The sequence below is a fragment of the Orbicella faveolata genome, unplaced genomic scaffold (genome assembly GCF_042242905.1).
Source record: "Orbicella faveolata isolate gen_17 unplaced genomic scaffold, um_ofav_v1 contig_2, whole genome shotgun sequence".
In the NCBI taxonomy this organism is placed as follows: domain Eukaryota; kingdom Metazoa; phylum Cnidaria; class Anthozoa; order Scleractinia; family Merulinidae; genus Orbicella; species Orbicella faveolata.
In genome coordinates, this window is record NW_028301547.1 from 31561912 (window position 1) to 31575833 (window position 13922).

General features: G+C 40.0%; 2 protein-coding genes across 7 annotated transcripts in view; both read right to left on the reverse strand.

Moving 5' to 3' along the window:
• Positions 1 to 1758, reverse strand: part of LOC110051526 (atrial natriuretic peptide receptor 1-like) — a 74114-nt gene extending 72356 nt beyond the window's left edge. Inside the window, exons 1-2 of one of the 2 annotated variants that reach the window (XM_089288670.1) lie at positions 1659 to 1758; positions 924 to 1027 (exon numbers count right to left, since the gene is read on the reverse strand). The gene's annotated coding sequence lies outside the window, so the exon portion shown is untranslated. Of the gene's footprint in view, positions 1 to 923; positions 1030 to 1658 lie in introns of those variants that run through there. The other variant, XM_089288671.1, reaches the window with a different exon arrangement.
• A 1931-nt stretch (positions 1759 to 3689) lies between these two features.
• The window catches only part of LOC110051528 (atrial natriuretic peptide receptor 1-like), a 44872-nt gene continuing 34639 nt past the window's right edge, over positions 3690 to 13922 (reverse strand). For all 5 annotated transcript variants that reach the window (XM_020757561.2, XM_089288677.1, XM_020757562.2 and 2 more), the window contains 14 exons: positions 13770 to 13850; positions 12643 to 12720; positions 12127 to 12228; positions 11494 to 11565; positions 11092 to 11254; positions 10786 to 10935; positions 10168 to 10351; positions 8828 to 8968; positions 8351 to 8474; positions 7827 to 7895; positions 7338 to 7515; positions 6330 to 6428; positions 5846 to 5937; positions 3690 to 5074 (listed from right to left, as the gene is read on the reverse strand). In XM_020757561.2, coding sequence (XP_020613220.2) covers positions 4805 to 5074; positions 5846 to 5937; positions 6330 to 6428; positions 7338 to 7515; positions 7827 to 7895; positions 8351 to 8474; positions 8828 to 8968; positions 10168 to 10351; positions 10786 to 10935; positions 11092 to 11254; positions 11494 to 11565; positions 12127 to 12228; positions 12643 to 12720; positions 13770 to 13850 — 1803 coding nt within the window. In that variant the 3' untranslated portion in view covers positions 3690 to 4804. The remainder of the gene's footprint in view (positions 5075 to 5845; positions 5938 to 6329; positions 6429 to 7337; positions 7516 to 7826; positions 7896 to 8350; positions 8475 to 8827; positions 8969 to 10167; positions 10352 to 10785; positions 10936 to 11091; positions 11255 to 11493; positions 11566 to 12126; positions 12229 to 12642; positions 12721 to 13769; positions 13851 to 13922) is intronic.

Below are 13922 nucleotides of genomic sequence, written 5' to 3' on the forward strand. Positions count from 1 at the left end.
CTACCACACATCGGCAGTAGTTAAATCTAGAGTGGAGCCGTTTGACTGTGCCAGAGCAATTTTTTTTAGAGATCAAACGCGTGGACTTTCCGCTGTTATTTGCATGTTGCTTCGCAGAGTTTGACACCTCTATCATGTGTTTATAATTTCTTTAGGCTCATTTCAGTATTGCAAAATATGTTTTAAGCTCTCTAAGTATTGGCTCTGGAAGGATAAAGTTTGAAATACTCCGTGAGCTTGCACTCTATACTCGATCTATATTATGATGCCTTGCCCGGATGTTTGATTAGGTCGATTAGAACTTTTAACATGTACAGAGAATGTAGCTTCTTGGCAGGTCTAATTACCTCATTGACTGATTTGTTACAGGCTAATCACCAAGTGTGGACAGGCACATCAAAGACAAAGTCTACCATTCTTCTGTTTCGCACTCGCCGAATTTTTTTTTGCCCGGCACATCACAGAAATTTGAACTCAGAGGTATGTTTTTTCTTGGCTGACCACCTTTTTGCTGTGTCCGGGGTTAGCGAGAGCAAATTTCTCACATCGCGTTTGGAATCAGGATGGAGTTCTAAATAATAATTTTCTCGACCTTATTTATCCACATGACTCAGTTTTTTTCTCAGATTACGATAATATACGGCAACCTGTGGTGCAGAGACTGGATAAACGAAAATCACGGAATGGGCGCAAACATCGATTTCACGGCTTCCATTTTCAAAGGCCAGTTGAACCATTCTTCCCATGCGGAAATACCATCGCTTAAAACAAAATGTGTAGCTATCAAGGATTATAACACTGATAAAAATTTCGCTCAAATAAATACCAGCATCCTTGACATGAATTGTTCTATGGCGCAAAGAACAGACAATAATTTTTATGCTCTGACTATTTGTACAATATAGCAAATGAAGAGCACCTACCTTTCTGGGTACCTTCCGAGATCAAAAGGGAGCAACTCTATCCAAGAGGGATGTTAACAAAGTTAAGATGACGGCGTGACTGTTAGATTGTTACTCTCAGGTACCTACGATTGTTACAAAGTTAATATAATGGCGTGACCGTTGTGACTCTCACGTATATTCTACCCACGATGTATAAGATGGCGTGACGGTTAGATTGTTACACACAGTTATATTCTACCCACGTTGTTACAAAGTTAATGTGATGGTGTGACTGTTAGATCGTAACTCTCAGGTATATTCTACCCACGTTGTAACAAAGTTAATGTGATGGTGCGACTGTTAGATTGCAACTCTCAGGTATTTTTCTGGCCACGATGGCTGCCTGGATATGGGATTTTGGATACCAAGAAAGCTCTGCACTTCGCTGACGTTCTTCTTGGCTTTTAATATTCGCATAACTTGAACTTCAAAGGGCAGTGATCGCGCAGGAAAGAATCGCCTGCCAAGTAACTTTGCTCGTATATTTCGCCATGATTCATCAACTTTCCACAGCCCCAGGGCTGAAGAAACCAAACAGTCGCATTTTCGGTACAATATATTTGTGCCCGCCCAGGTTCATGTCAAAAGCATTTCAATTATTACCCTCAGTTCGAAAAAACGATTCTTGTAGATCTCCTTCGAAAATATGTGAAATTAAACATTATCTCTGTTATTTCGAAATGTTGAACTAAATCTTCTTTTTTCAAAACCTACCTCTTGTCACCTTGGTCAAGTCGACATGTGCTGTGCACTTGAAACAGAATAATGACTGCACTGCGCGGAAGACTCGATCGATATGCCGAGTCAAAAAATGGCGCGCTTCCCACATGATAGTTCCCCAGTATTGCACTGCGCATCCCTACTGCGCATAATCTCACGCGTGATTAGCACGCGCGCATTAAAAAATGGCGGCTTTTTCTTTACGGCTGGACCTCGTCATAGAGGTAAATCGTCATTTTCTCGCAAACGAGTATGGTGACCTATCATTTTTTCTGCTGTTTTGAATTGAGTAATAAATTTCTTTGTGTAAAATAAATACGGACCAATTCTCAGAGTAGAACAAAAAACGATCGTTGGAAACGTGAATTTAGCAAGCAATCGTGACTACAATCATGGTGCCATTTAAGGATTTATTGGGTACAAACAAGGTGCTGTTGCTCCTAAACGAACATGGGGACCCCTCATTTTTATTTCAAAATTTAAGTTCCTGTAATATAAGCAATCAATAGGCAACGTTTCACAAAAATCTCAGTGCAGGTTCTGTTTCAGTAGAATGGCCTTAAACCGATCTACACCAGTAATTGTCCAAAACAATAAAATGATCTGAGGTTAATCCATCCCGACTAGACGAAGGTATACAATAAACATACTTGTTTGCCTATTTTCAAGTGGCAAGGACTATTTAGAGAAATTGATGAAATAACTGCGTTACTTGATACAATTATTGTTTGCCAGTCAGGTTAATCGTGATTTTTAAGGCGTTGGTGTTTTTCGCACCTAAGGAGTTTTGATCATCCGGATGGTCTCCTATTATCCCTTGACCGATCTGTCATTGATAATTAGTATTAAAAAATATAAGTCCAATAAACTTCGGGGAAAAAAAAATTCACTACTTGCAGTATAGGTAACAATATTGTGATTCTAAGTAATAGTGTTTTGTTTGTAACCAACAATCAATAATGAAAAACAAAACTAACATGTCTCTTTCTGTTACAAACCGACGTGCATTACTGGCCATCATGAGAAGTTGCGTCAACTTCGTTTCCAGGATCTCTTAGCTTCCCGCCCTCCCGGAGCGAGATAAGAGACCCTGGGAACCTGCTTGAGGTTGGGGTGAGTTTCAAATTTTACCAATCGATAACCGGACGACCACAGGAAAGATCACGCTGAGATTGGTCATTTGACCAAGTTTCATGCTTTTAGGGAGAACAGAGACCAACTTGTGGACCTCAAAACATGGTTCAAAATCCCTGACAAACGGCAGTAATTTTGAGACAGTGTCTCCCCAAACCATATCAACTCTCTCTCTTTTTTTCTTTTCTTTTTTTTTTTTTTTTTACTTTCTGTGATACAGTCGACCTCCACTAACGGCCACCTCTCTACAACGGCCACTTTCTTGTTGTGTCCCGGAGGACGGTCCATATACTGAATTCATCGCCAACCTATTAGCCTGCGAATACAGCCGCCTCTCATTGTCCACCGCCGAGGATCGAAGGGGCTGTATTCGCAGGCTATCAACCTATAGGCGAATCTTTGCTAAAGCCATTGTTTGCATTTTTCCTCATTAACATACGACTTTACGCAGAGTAGGCTTCACGCTAGACACGAACTGACTACAAATATAAACTTAGTAACTGGTGAAAGTTTTGGCTCTTTGGGTGTAATATTCGAGAACTTGGTTTTCAACAACTGTAAACTTTCTGGGTGGCAAAAGTGCTAATGAGCTCATACATTCTTTGTAAAATTTTGAATTTTCAAACAGGCGCCGAGCAGAAAGTATTCAATACATCGGATTCAAATTCCTTGGGGCAGTTAATCGTGCTGTGCCCGTTTAATATTCAGAAATAATGTTTTTGTAGCTCAATCAGGAACTGTATTGCTTATGCTAATAAGGCAAATATTGTAAACAAAGATTCTCTTATTTTTCAAGGTACCGTAAAGAGACACGACCCTGAGAAAATCAAACGTCACTGACTACTTGAAAGTTTCGTGCATCATAAATCAAGGCAAATGAATTTCCGACACTTTCCAGTTCAAAGCGCAGTTTTATTGTCATTTATGACGACTAAACTGTTAAATGTTTACGTTACTTTTCTCCTTCAAGTTTTAAAAACCATAGGCTTATATCTCCTATTGTTAAAAGTTCAAACACGGACGGCAAACTAACTGATAAGCCGCTGAATGATTACGAATGAACAAAATTCACCATAACGTTCTAAAAAGGTATACGATACATTCGCTTGTTGATTTATATTACCAAAAAAAATTACCTAATGACTGAAGTAGGGATCAATACTTCTCCACTCACGTTTACCAAAAACTCAATTGAACGCTAAATATAATTTTACCTATATTGCGGTTTTCGTTCAGAAATAACTATGACATGGACAACTTGAATTGCTTTACAGTTGCTGCTCTGACGATCCGCCTGCTAAATACAAGCTATGTACATATATATGGTTACCATTCCCTCACGAATCGCTGACGTAGCGAGGCCTGGGAAGTGATTGGGCTTAAAAACACTCAGTGTAAAATGATTGGCTACCTTGTTTTCGAATATTTACAGAGTTTCCACTGTATAGAAGCGTCGGATTGGGTACTAGCGCTGTTAAACAGCGCTGAACTTCAAAGATATATATAACTATCTTATATTGTAAATGTCTACAACGATATGGAAATTCAGAGGCCAAGCTGGTCTCACGGGTCGAATATCACTATAAGTTCTTTGTTTCTAACAAACACTTTCTATTTTCGTAACCCAGCTACAAATCAGAAGCGTTTGTGTACACAAGAAAGATCTCGTGGGCGACAACCCGCGCATTTCTGTGAAATCCCGAATAGTCTCGAGACATCTCAAGCAGTTAGTAAACATCTCGGTCATTTCCGAAATGTGTTCAGCTATTCCGAGACTTCTCGAGCACTCCGAAACCTCTCGGGTGTTCCAAAAACACCCCGAGTAATCCAGAGTTAACTCGAGCATTCCCGAGGCATCTCGACTACTTCCGAGACATTCTGAACGATTCCGAAACATCCCGAGTATTTCCGCTACAATCCGAGTATTCCCTCGCCTCTGTCGATATCTAATCGATAACTCAACAAGCAAAGAAATCTCGAATCAGCACAGTGAAAACGCGCACCAGTCATACAGTCGTCTGGTTTAGCAGAGCCGCCGACTCCTCGTCTGTCTTGTGCCATGATTTCTTTATCGGGCTAGGAGAATTTCCCTTTAATGAGCGTCGTAAAGAATCGGTTCTTTTCAGATTGAGCGAACTGTTGGAGCCGAAGTGATGCCCAGGAGTGTTCAGATAGTTCATAAACGGTTGACCGTTGGGGTGAAGATGTTTGTTTGCTTTGCAGCTGGGGCGCTTAACAGCGCTTATTAGCCAGTATGTTTTCCACGTGCCTTTACCCTGTAAGGAGACAAAAAGAACAACATATTATGACACATTTTGCTTCACTACACAACCGAACACACTCAAGATTATGAGGCATGGGCGCTTTGGTCAGCCAGGCGATTGGCAAGGCTGACCGTAGAATGTCATAAGTTTCTCAGCCGTCTCTTTTTACAAAAGTACTAACCATGAGCCTTCGCGTACTACGCTCGCAACCAGATCTCTGTTCCGCGTCGGAAAAAATATACATTCATGTCAATACTGAATATCACAGATTACATTCTGAAGGACAGGAACAAACATCCCTGAGAAATGGCTCAATCAGATGACTTTTGCTACACATTGCTATGCAACATTGCAGGACCTGCTACTGCTGATTTCTGATCGACTGTAAGAATGTGAACGCCTTCAAATAAAGTAAAGAGAGTTCTCAAAACAACAACAACAACAAAAGTAACAGAAGATCGCAAACACCTTATTTCACAGTATTCTTATAGACACCTGAACATTTTTAGACACAATTTACCGTAAGCAAAATACAAAGCTCCATCACCACCGGACCTACTCTATAGAAACCCATCACAATTTACCGCCCTAACAACGCTTTTTTGCGAACGCATCAATTTTTCTTTCCTCTTGGGTGAATCTACACTTAACGTCAAAAATAACTTTTTACAGACAGATAGACTCAATATTTAATACATAATACTGAAGTTATTTTCTCTGAACTAAGATTTATGCAGCCTCAGACATCATGTTTTACTTGCATGGTGTATTTTATTTTCTTACTTTTAAAAACACTTCTCCTCTTTCTTCCACTTCAAAGCCTCCCAGGTCATCCAGAATTGCCTTGGTAGCTTGACTGATGTGAATACGGAGAGCTGTAAAATGAAATAACGAACAACCATGAGAGTCGAGAGGAGAATTATTATTATTATTGTTCATTATACGGACAAACCCGAATACGGTTTCGGCGATTAACAGAAGAGTTGTGAACATTTTCTGTACATTTTCCGAAAGTCACTCGAACGTTTCCGTTCTTTTACCGAAAACTTCCGAACACTTCCGAAGATTTACGAGACCTAAAAATGTGTCGACTGAAGTCATTGACACAACGAAGTTTGTTTGGTGGCGAGTATTTAATTTCTCTTCACATTGTCACCACAACAATAAACATGAGAAATAAGCAACTAATCCCCGTCGGGAGAAAATGTCGCATTTCACCAACTAAGGTTGTAGTTAATTTGCACGCGAAAGGGCTACAGATACAAACCTTCTCCGTTAGATTCCATTCTCGAAGCTGTGTTGACCGTGTCACCAAACAAACAGTAACGAGGCATGGTGTTACCAACCACGCCAGCAACACAAGGACCTGTGACGAAGTACAGTATGAACAATCGTTATCAAAACAAATTTACATTCGATAACAGACATAATGAAGCAAGACCAGGGGTAGACTGCTGGCAGTCTGTTTTTCTCTCGAAATTCAGTAGGGGTTATGAGGCGAGACGTTTTGGCTAAGGGGGAATGGGACGAGACATGGGCGCGGCACGGACGAGAAGATGTTTTTTTCTCGTCTCGCCTTCTTCCCTACTCGGTCATACCGCCCTTGTCCCCCCTTCTTCCCTACTCGGCCACTGCCATACTGCCCTTTTACGTTCGCGATGACTAAACACGCGTCCCAGTGACCCTCGGAGAAAAAACCGGCTGCCTGCAGACTAGACCAAGGTTGGGTAGGGTAGGCAGTCGCTCGCATGAGGCAGTCGCTCGCATGAGAGGTAAGCAGTCTCTCGCATGAGCCCCAGAACAATTCCGATTCCGTCGTTAACGATCCATCTCAACCTTCCCCCGTCTTGACCATCGTTTCCTTGTTTCTTCGTTCTAAAGTCACTTTAACATCGCAGAAATGGCTGAACATATCATATAGAGGTCCAGATGTCCTGAAACGAATGCCGTCATTCAAGATTACGTGCATGGCAGGAAAATATCCGCTCCCAGTCTCGCCACCATTTCTATAGCTACGCGAGTAGGTGACGACCCGTCAAACCTCTCCAAGGCGGTTTGCAATATACGCTTTACGTCTATCAATAGAACCTTATCTGGGAAAGCGGAATGGGCTTGTATTCTCCAACACTGAAATTTAAAAAGGTAACTGATACAAAATAGACACAGACACATAATCTTTGCATAATACACAGGACATCTCTCTCAAGGAGCTTTTTCATTCAAAAGGCCGGTAGCATTTTTTTTTAGGGTTAACTCAAATCGTTTCAATAATTACCGCTATGAAGCCCAACTCTCAGCTTCAACTGATGGTCCGGTTTGTGTCGAACTTTAAAGTCGTTCTTCACAGCTTCCACAAGGTGCAGTGCCATCCGGGATATTTCACCGGCATGCTCGTGGCCATTTCTGATTGGTAGGCCCGATACAACCATGTACGCGTCACCAATTGTCTCAACCTGGATAAACACAGAGTAGCGTTTACAAAGTATCAATCTCAATCATTCATTCTCGGAACTGAATGCGGTAATAGTGATATACTAAGTAGTAGAAATGTCATGTTCTATTTCTTCAATGGTGGCAGGTCATTACGCAACACAGGTCAACATAACTGTTAAGGGGGCTATGTGCATTTTTTTCTTAAGTTTGTCGTTTGAAGTCCGCGTCGTGATGCCACCGTTCACCGCTCGAGAGGAAAAAAAAGACTGCGAAAGAGACTTGATTTTTACTATCAACTTCACGTACGTTTGAATTGGATTTGTTTTCTTACTTTGTACACGTCATACTCTTGAATGATGTCATCAAACAACGTGTAAAGATCATTGAGGAGAGTGACGACCTGCAAGAAATAAACCCAATGAGAAGTGAATTCTCTGGTTTGACAGGCTTGATACAGATCGTTATCTAATTTCTTGCCATAAAATAAACAAAGGGTAAAAGCACGGAGGTCAGGAAAAGCTAAGATATCATGCAATCACCTTGACATACAGTTAAACTTCAGCCTCTACTAAGTAACAGAAACCTCCGAAAGCAAACAAAATGCTTAAGGGTACAACTACTTGTGACCAAGCAACAAAACGTCGAATAAGCGATGCTGTCACCTTTCTTAAAGTCCACTTGAAAAGAAGAATAAAGGATTCACAATAAATTTTAACCTCTTGCCTAGAGCCGAAGTGAAGCAACGGTCTGTTAAACTTACTAGGCTTGAGGGCAGATTGAATCACTAAGTTCTCCCAAACTGATTATATGAAATGCTTGGTAAGCAGAAGGAAGATTTTGTATGTTGATCCATACCTGCATGGGCGTGCTTCCGGATGAGAGGCTGGTGAATCCTACAATGTCACTGAAGTAGATTGACACCTCATGGAAACTCTCCGCCTCTACTTCTTGGCCCTTTTTGAGCTGCTCGGCGACAGGTCTGCATTGCGCGCGAAAACAAAAAGCGATTAACATAGACTGCAAGCTGTGTTCAATAATACAGACTGAAAAAAGAGAAACGATGTTCAAGATTAGCCTGAGACAGGGTGATTTTCGTAACATGCATCCTCCGACATAGCAGTCTGACTGACTGTGACTGACTAGGTATGACTCTCTCTTGTCTCAGTAGCTTGAACATCACGTTACTTTATCAACATGACTATTATAACCAAACATGACGAGACATTACATGAATCACGTGAATCTATCACGTGACCTTTACAGCCTTACATGGTAAGACTTATATTTTTTTCGCGTCACCGTATCGCACGGCGACGGTGAACACAAACACACCTCGGCAGCATCCTTTCCAAAAGTGCATCGGTTTTCTTCTTCTCTTCGATCAGCTGACCGGTTCTCTCCACAACAAGCTCCTCCAAGTTGTCCGCGTACTTTTCCATCATGTACACGATGTTGTCGAAGATGTTTGTTTTCCTGTTGAGTGTACAACAAAAAAGGGACACTCCAGTGATGCTAAAAGAAGTCTACTCTCGCAGCGCAGAAGTCTACTCTCGCACCAAAATTTCTCAAATTCAAATTCCAATTCGATCCTTGAATGCACGGACATTTCTGAGCGAGTTCTGTGAACTCCTTGGTGCTCCGTGGGTAAACAAATTACATTTTTTTTTTTTTTTATTTCTTTAGCGGTGCTGCCCGTGACGGTTACAGCGGCCACGTTCCATGAGTGAAATTTAACAAATTGGTGTCAGTTTTCCATGCTTCTGTCCTGTTATTGATGATGAATTTCGTCACAACATTGTCCACTCTCACTCGTTGCGTCATAAATTCATGCGTCTGTCCGTTTATTGACAATGAAAATTGGCCAATGAGCGCGCGAGAATTTCTCCAGTTATTGTAAAATGCAGATTTGCACGAATTGTTGGCACCGACCACACTAAATGTGTTATCGTTTGAAAACGGGTACTTTTTAATGCGCTTTCGCCCATCATCCACACTAAAAGTAAACGATCGAAAACAATGATGAAAACGGAGGTTTTCAAAAACGGTTTCAAAAGTGGAGCCTTTTGAAAACGCATCGTTTTGAAAACGCTCCGTTTCCAGTCTGGATAGGTGAAAACGGGGGCTTTTGAAAAAAGCGTCATATACTGTCCCTTCCATCAGCGTTTTCAAGCATTTTTAGTGTGGACGATAGACGAAAACGCATCAAAAAGTATGCGTTTTCAAATGAAAAGGAATTAGCGTGGACAGGTGAAAACAAACTGAAAACGCTAGTGTGGCCGAAAATATTTTGCTTCGTTTTCGTCCAGACGAAAACGGAGACTTTAAAAAACGCATTGGTGTGGTCGTGGTATTTCAATATTTCCTCTCCATTTTTCTTTCTTTTTGGTACACTCAAGAAAATTAAAAGCGACCTTTCAAAGTAAGGATAAAACGTTTCATCAACTCTGGAATCCGTTTACGGAGCTATGTTTTGTACAGGTGCGATGTCAAATGAATACCATGAATAATCGTTGAAAACAGGAGCCATTAATTTTGGTTCAAGTTTGTTTCAAACTTTCTTGCAAGACAAAGAAAGAATTGAGCCAAAATATCAAACAAGGGCCATCTAAGCCCAGAAATCTGGCTGATACAAAATATTTGGCGAATTTCATGTCATAAAGTCGGCAACTTACATGCCGTTGTTCACGAGAACTTTGTGCATAATCTTCTTTATCTCGTGAAAGTCTGGTCTCTCATCCGGGTTCTCCACCCAGCACTGTTTCATAAGTTCCCGGATCTCCTCAACGCCAGTAATCAGTTGAGTAACCGTTGGACGAAAAGGCGGGAACTCAGCATCCTTCACTCTGTGAACTATGTCTACAGCAGAAAAAAGACGTTCAAATCAAAACAATGCCCTTCATCGCGACCAAAAAGCTATCAGCATACAAGTCAAATGCACTTGTCTTCAAATACACTTGTCTTCAAATAGAATTAACCACGTATGACAAGTTTTTAATTTAGGTCAAATGATCATTCAACTCTGTACTTTGTAATTTAAACTGAAAATGACAGAAGATTCTGTTGAAACATGTTATTAAAAAAAACGTTGTGCTGTTTCTAAAAATTATATCATGTCTGCTACTATCCAGACCTTTTGGCAATTGTTAAGAAACAGTAGAAGAATACTAAGGTCAAAATTCAGATTTAAATGATATGCATTGACCAACATATCATGCTAATTTTTGTCAAGCTTACTGGCAAAAAAAAAAGCGGTTACAAAAAATCTCAGTTAAACCGGAAAGCAAACCAACCTTTTGGTTCCATGAAGTTTGAGCTGTAAGGTCCTTCTCTTGTGTGAAACTCTTGTAAAATTATAGCAAAGCTATAGACATCACCTTTCTGGGTCCCCCTCTGGGGGCGATTGGGAATTCGTAAAAGTTCTGGCGCCACCCAGAGTAAATCTATTAGACAAGGACAGAAGAGGAAGAAGGAAAAACCGACAATTTTAAGTCAGTACTACAAAGTCTCCAACCTTGCGTTAGAGTTGATAAAAAAAATGATTAATTTTAAGAGAAAATAAAATAAATGCTACGTTGACAATATCTTGGACTACTGACCTCGGTAGTACGCGTAGTCTTCTCGATTCTTTTTCAGTTTAGTTCTAAATGACGGGAGCCCAAAGTCTGTGATTTTTAGCACCCAGCGGCTGTCCACCAGACAATTGGATGATTTGAGATTCCCATGGGATTTCACATCTGAGCTGTGCATGTATGCCATACCCTGCAAGAAACAGATAACCCATTAATGAATTAACGTGAAATCCAGCAACGGGAGAAAATTGTGCATAAATAATGTGATCAATGCCATGCGTCATCTTGCATAATTATGAGACCAATGTTATAAAAGTCGTGCGTTAAAAGTTAATACGATGTTTAAAGGCTGGATTCCACGAACATGCTTATGTGGTCCAACTGTTTGTATCTCGTAGAATCCTTCAAGTTTCCATTCATCAAACATACCTTTACTATGTCTGCCACAAGTGAAGCTATAAACATGTGATCCAACTTGACGTCCTCGTTTTCTAAAATATCCTGAAGAACACAAATTTGTTTAAAGGTTTACATGTGTACTTACAAATTTCAAGCAAGAAAGGGCAGAAAGGAACAAATCAAAAGAGAACTGCAATGACATTTATACGAGTTCGTTGCAGTTGTCAAGCGATTCAAGCTAATGGAAAGAGCGCTTTGAGAAAAACTGACACTACGGCAGGTTTGAAATGCTTTGATCTCTGCTGTATTTCATCGACGCTTTCCCCCTGTTGCATTCTTGCCTTCTGAAAAGACAGTCTAGTTAAAAATAGATCTTGCATTTGGCCTGTACCAAATAACATCACTGCCCGGTTAAAAGAGACTGTTCCATTATTACAACACATATAATTTATCTTGTGTTGTCTTGACTTTGTCTGGTAGTGCCATCGTCATAGGCCCGCAATTCGTACAAATTATTGCAGCCACATAGCCTTCTGCACACATTGTTCAATGCTAAGGAAGAATATTACCAAGATCTTTGGTTTACCCACAAAGCTCGCATGTTCTATTTCGCACACACTATCAAGAGAGCATGAGCAGTTCTGTTGTATGCTAGTTCATTACCTGTAGACTTCCCCTGGAGCAATACTGCATAACAATACAAATTTCTGGCTCTACACAAGCACCAATGAATTGATTCAAATTATCATGTCTAATATCCCGCATCTAATGACCAAAAAATAAACAGAAAGTCAGTACAACTAAACCCTAAAATGCTTGTGACATGTATATCATCACTGCATTACGACTTAGAAATCTGAAGCATTCAAACTGAAAGCCTAGAACAGTAAAAAAAAAAAAAATAAAGGCAATGCTTGCACATGTATCTTTTAAAATATCAATAGCGTCTTCACCAACTGATTGCTGAGCAAACCGCCACTTTAAACAAGAGTTTTAACACTAGCCTTCTTTGCAGCTTTTAGCCAGAAACGTAAAAGTGACATTCAAAAAAGTATGCTTTCCTTCTGGCTTAAACTCTGAACATGGGATAGTAATTCCAGCAAAAAAGAACTTAACGTCAAACAATAACACTGGTAAGTTGTCTCCATTTAGTAACAACAAATCAGACATAATAAATACCTGTTTCAGCTCTAAAAGAACTTTTCTTGTCAAATCTATACGCCCTTTAGGAAGTTTTGCTACCGTTACCATGTTTCCCTGCAAGATAAAAAATAAGCCGACTTCTGATTTGGTTAAATGTACTACCATCCCCCTTACGATTCCAAACTCAAACCAAGAGCCATACAATAAATGATCAAAACTTCTTAGTCCGTGCATGATACACTTATTTTTAATATGCATAATCTGGGACCAGATTCACAAAGGCCTTTTAGATTAACACGTCTTGTACGTAATGTTTAAATACAAAAGCCTATAAACAATGATGACGATGAGTTAGCTAAGGAGAGCTTCAAAAATTGAACCCCTGATTATTTGGTACAAACTGACACCAGCAATGCAATAACATTTAAGATAATAAAGATAATTGGCATAACAACATTGTCACTTAAAAGCATACTAACAAAATCACGTCTGCATAAGACATGATAGAATGTGACGATTAACAGTCAGACTCTGTACTTGAACAGGGCCACTTGGAAGAAAATTGAACAATGAAAAATCCAATAAATGAATGCAATCTTCAACTGAAGCTACGTGTGTGTGAAATATTCACCCATGGTTGTGATTGGTCAGTTTTGCATTTCTTTCCCCAATTGCAAATTTAGCAAGAAAATCTTCTATCTATCAATGTCTACTATCAAGATACCCAGCAGTTACACTTCTGAATGCAGAAACACTACGAAAAAGAAGGGTCTTCCCAACAACACAACACATCACTTGACCTTAAACTACATAACATCATTAGTTAATTAATTTAGTTAATTAACTGACATCAATTTATTCTGATGGTAATATGCACATTGACAAGACTTTTTTGGATAGTTTTAAATTATTTTGTGCTTCTACATTTCATCAAAGGGTTTTAGTATTTCATTATTATAATTATGGTTACATGTAGCTGCATTAGGTTCTTCCGTCAAGATGGCTGGATCTTGGCATTGATCTTTTCTTGCGAGTTATGGACTGCGAGTACCTCTTGGTCCATACAATTGTGATATCCAGCCATCTTGCCCTCACACTAGCTAGGTCAATAACCCACATATTTTGTACGTGTAAAGAAGCTATCAGTTCACAGTCCACATTACCTTGTAGTTACCCACAGTTGTGATTTTGCCATCACTGCTTTCTTCCCTCATGAGTGGTAGAGCCTCTTCATTTGTTTCTTTCTACAATACAAAGGGTCACGTGTTATAAAGGAATCAACTTTAATCAGTGATTATGACCTCACTGCAAAGCTC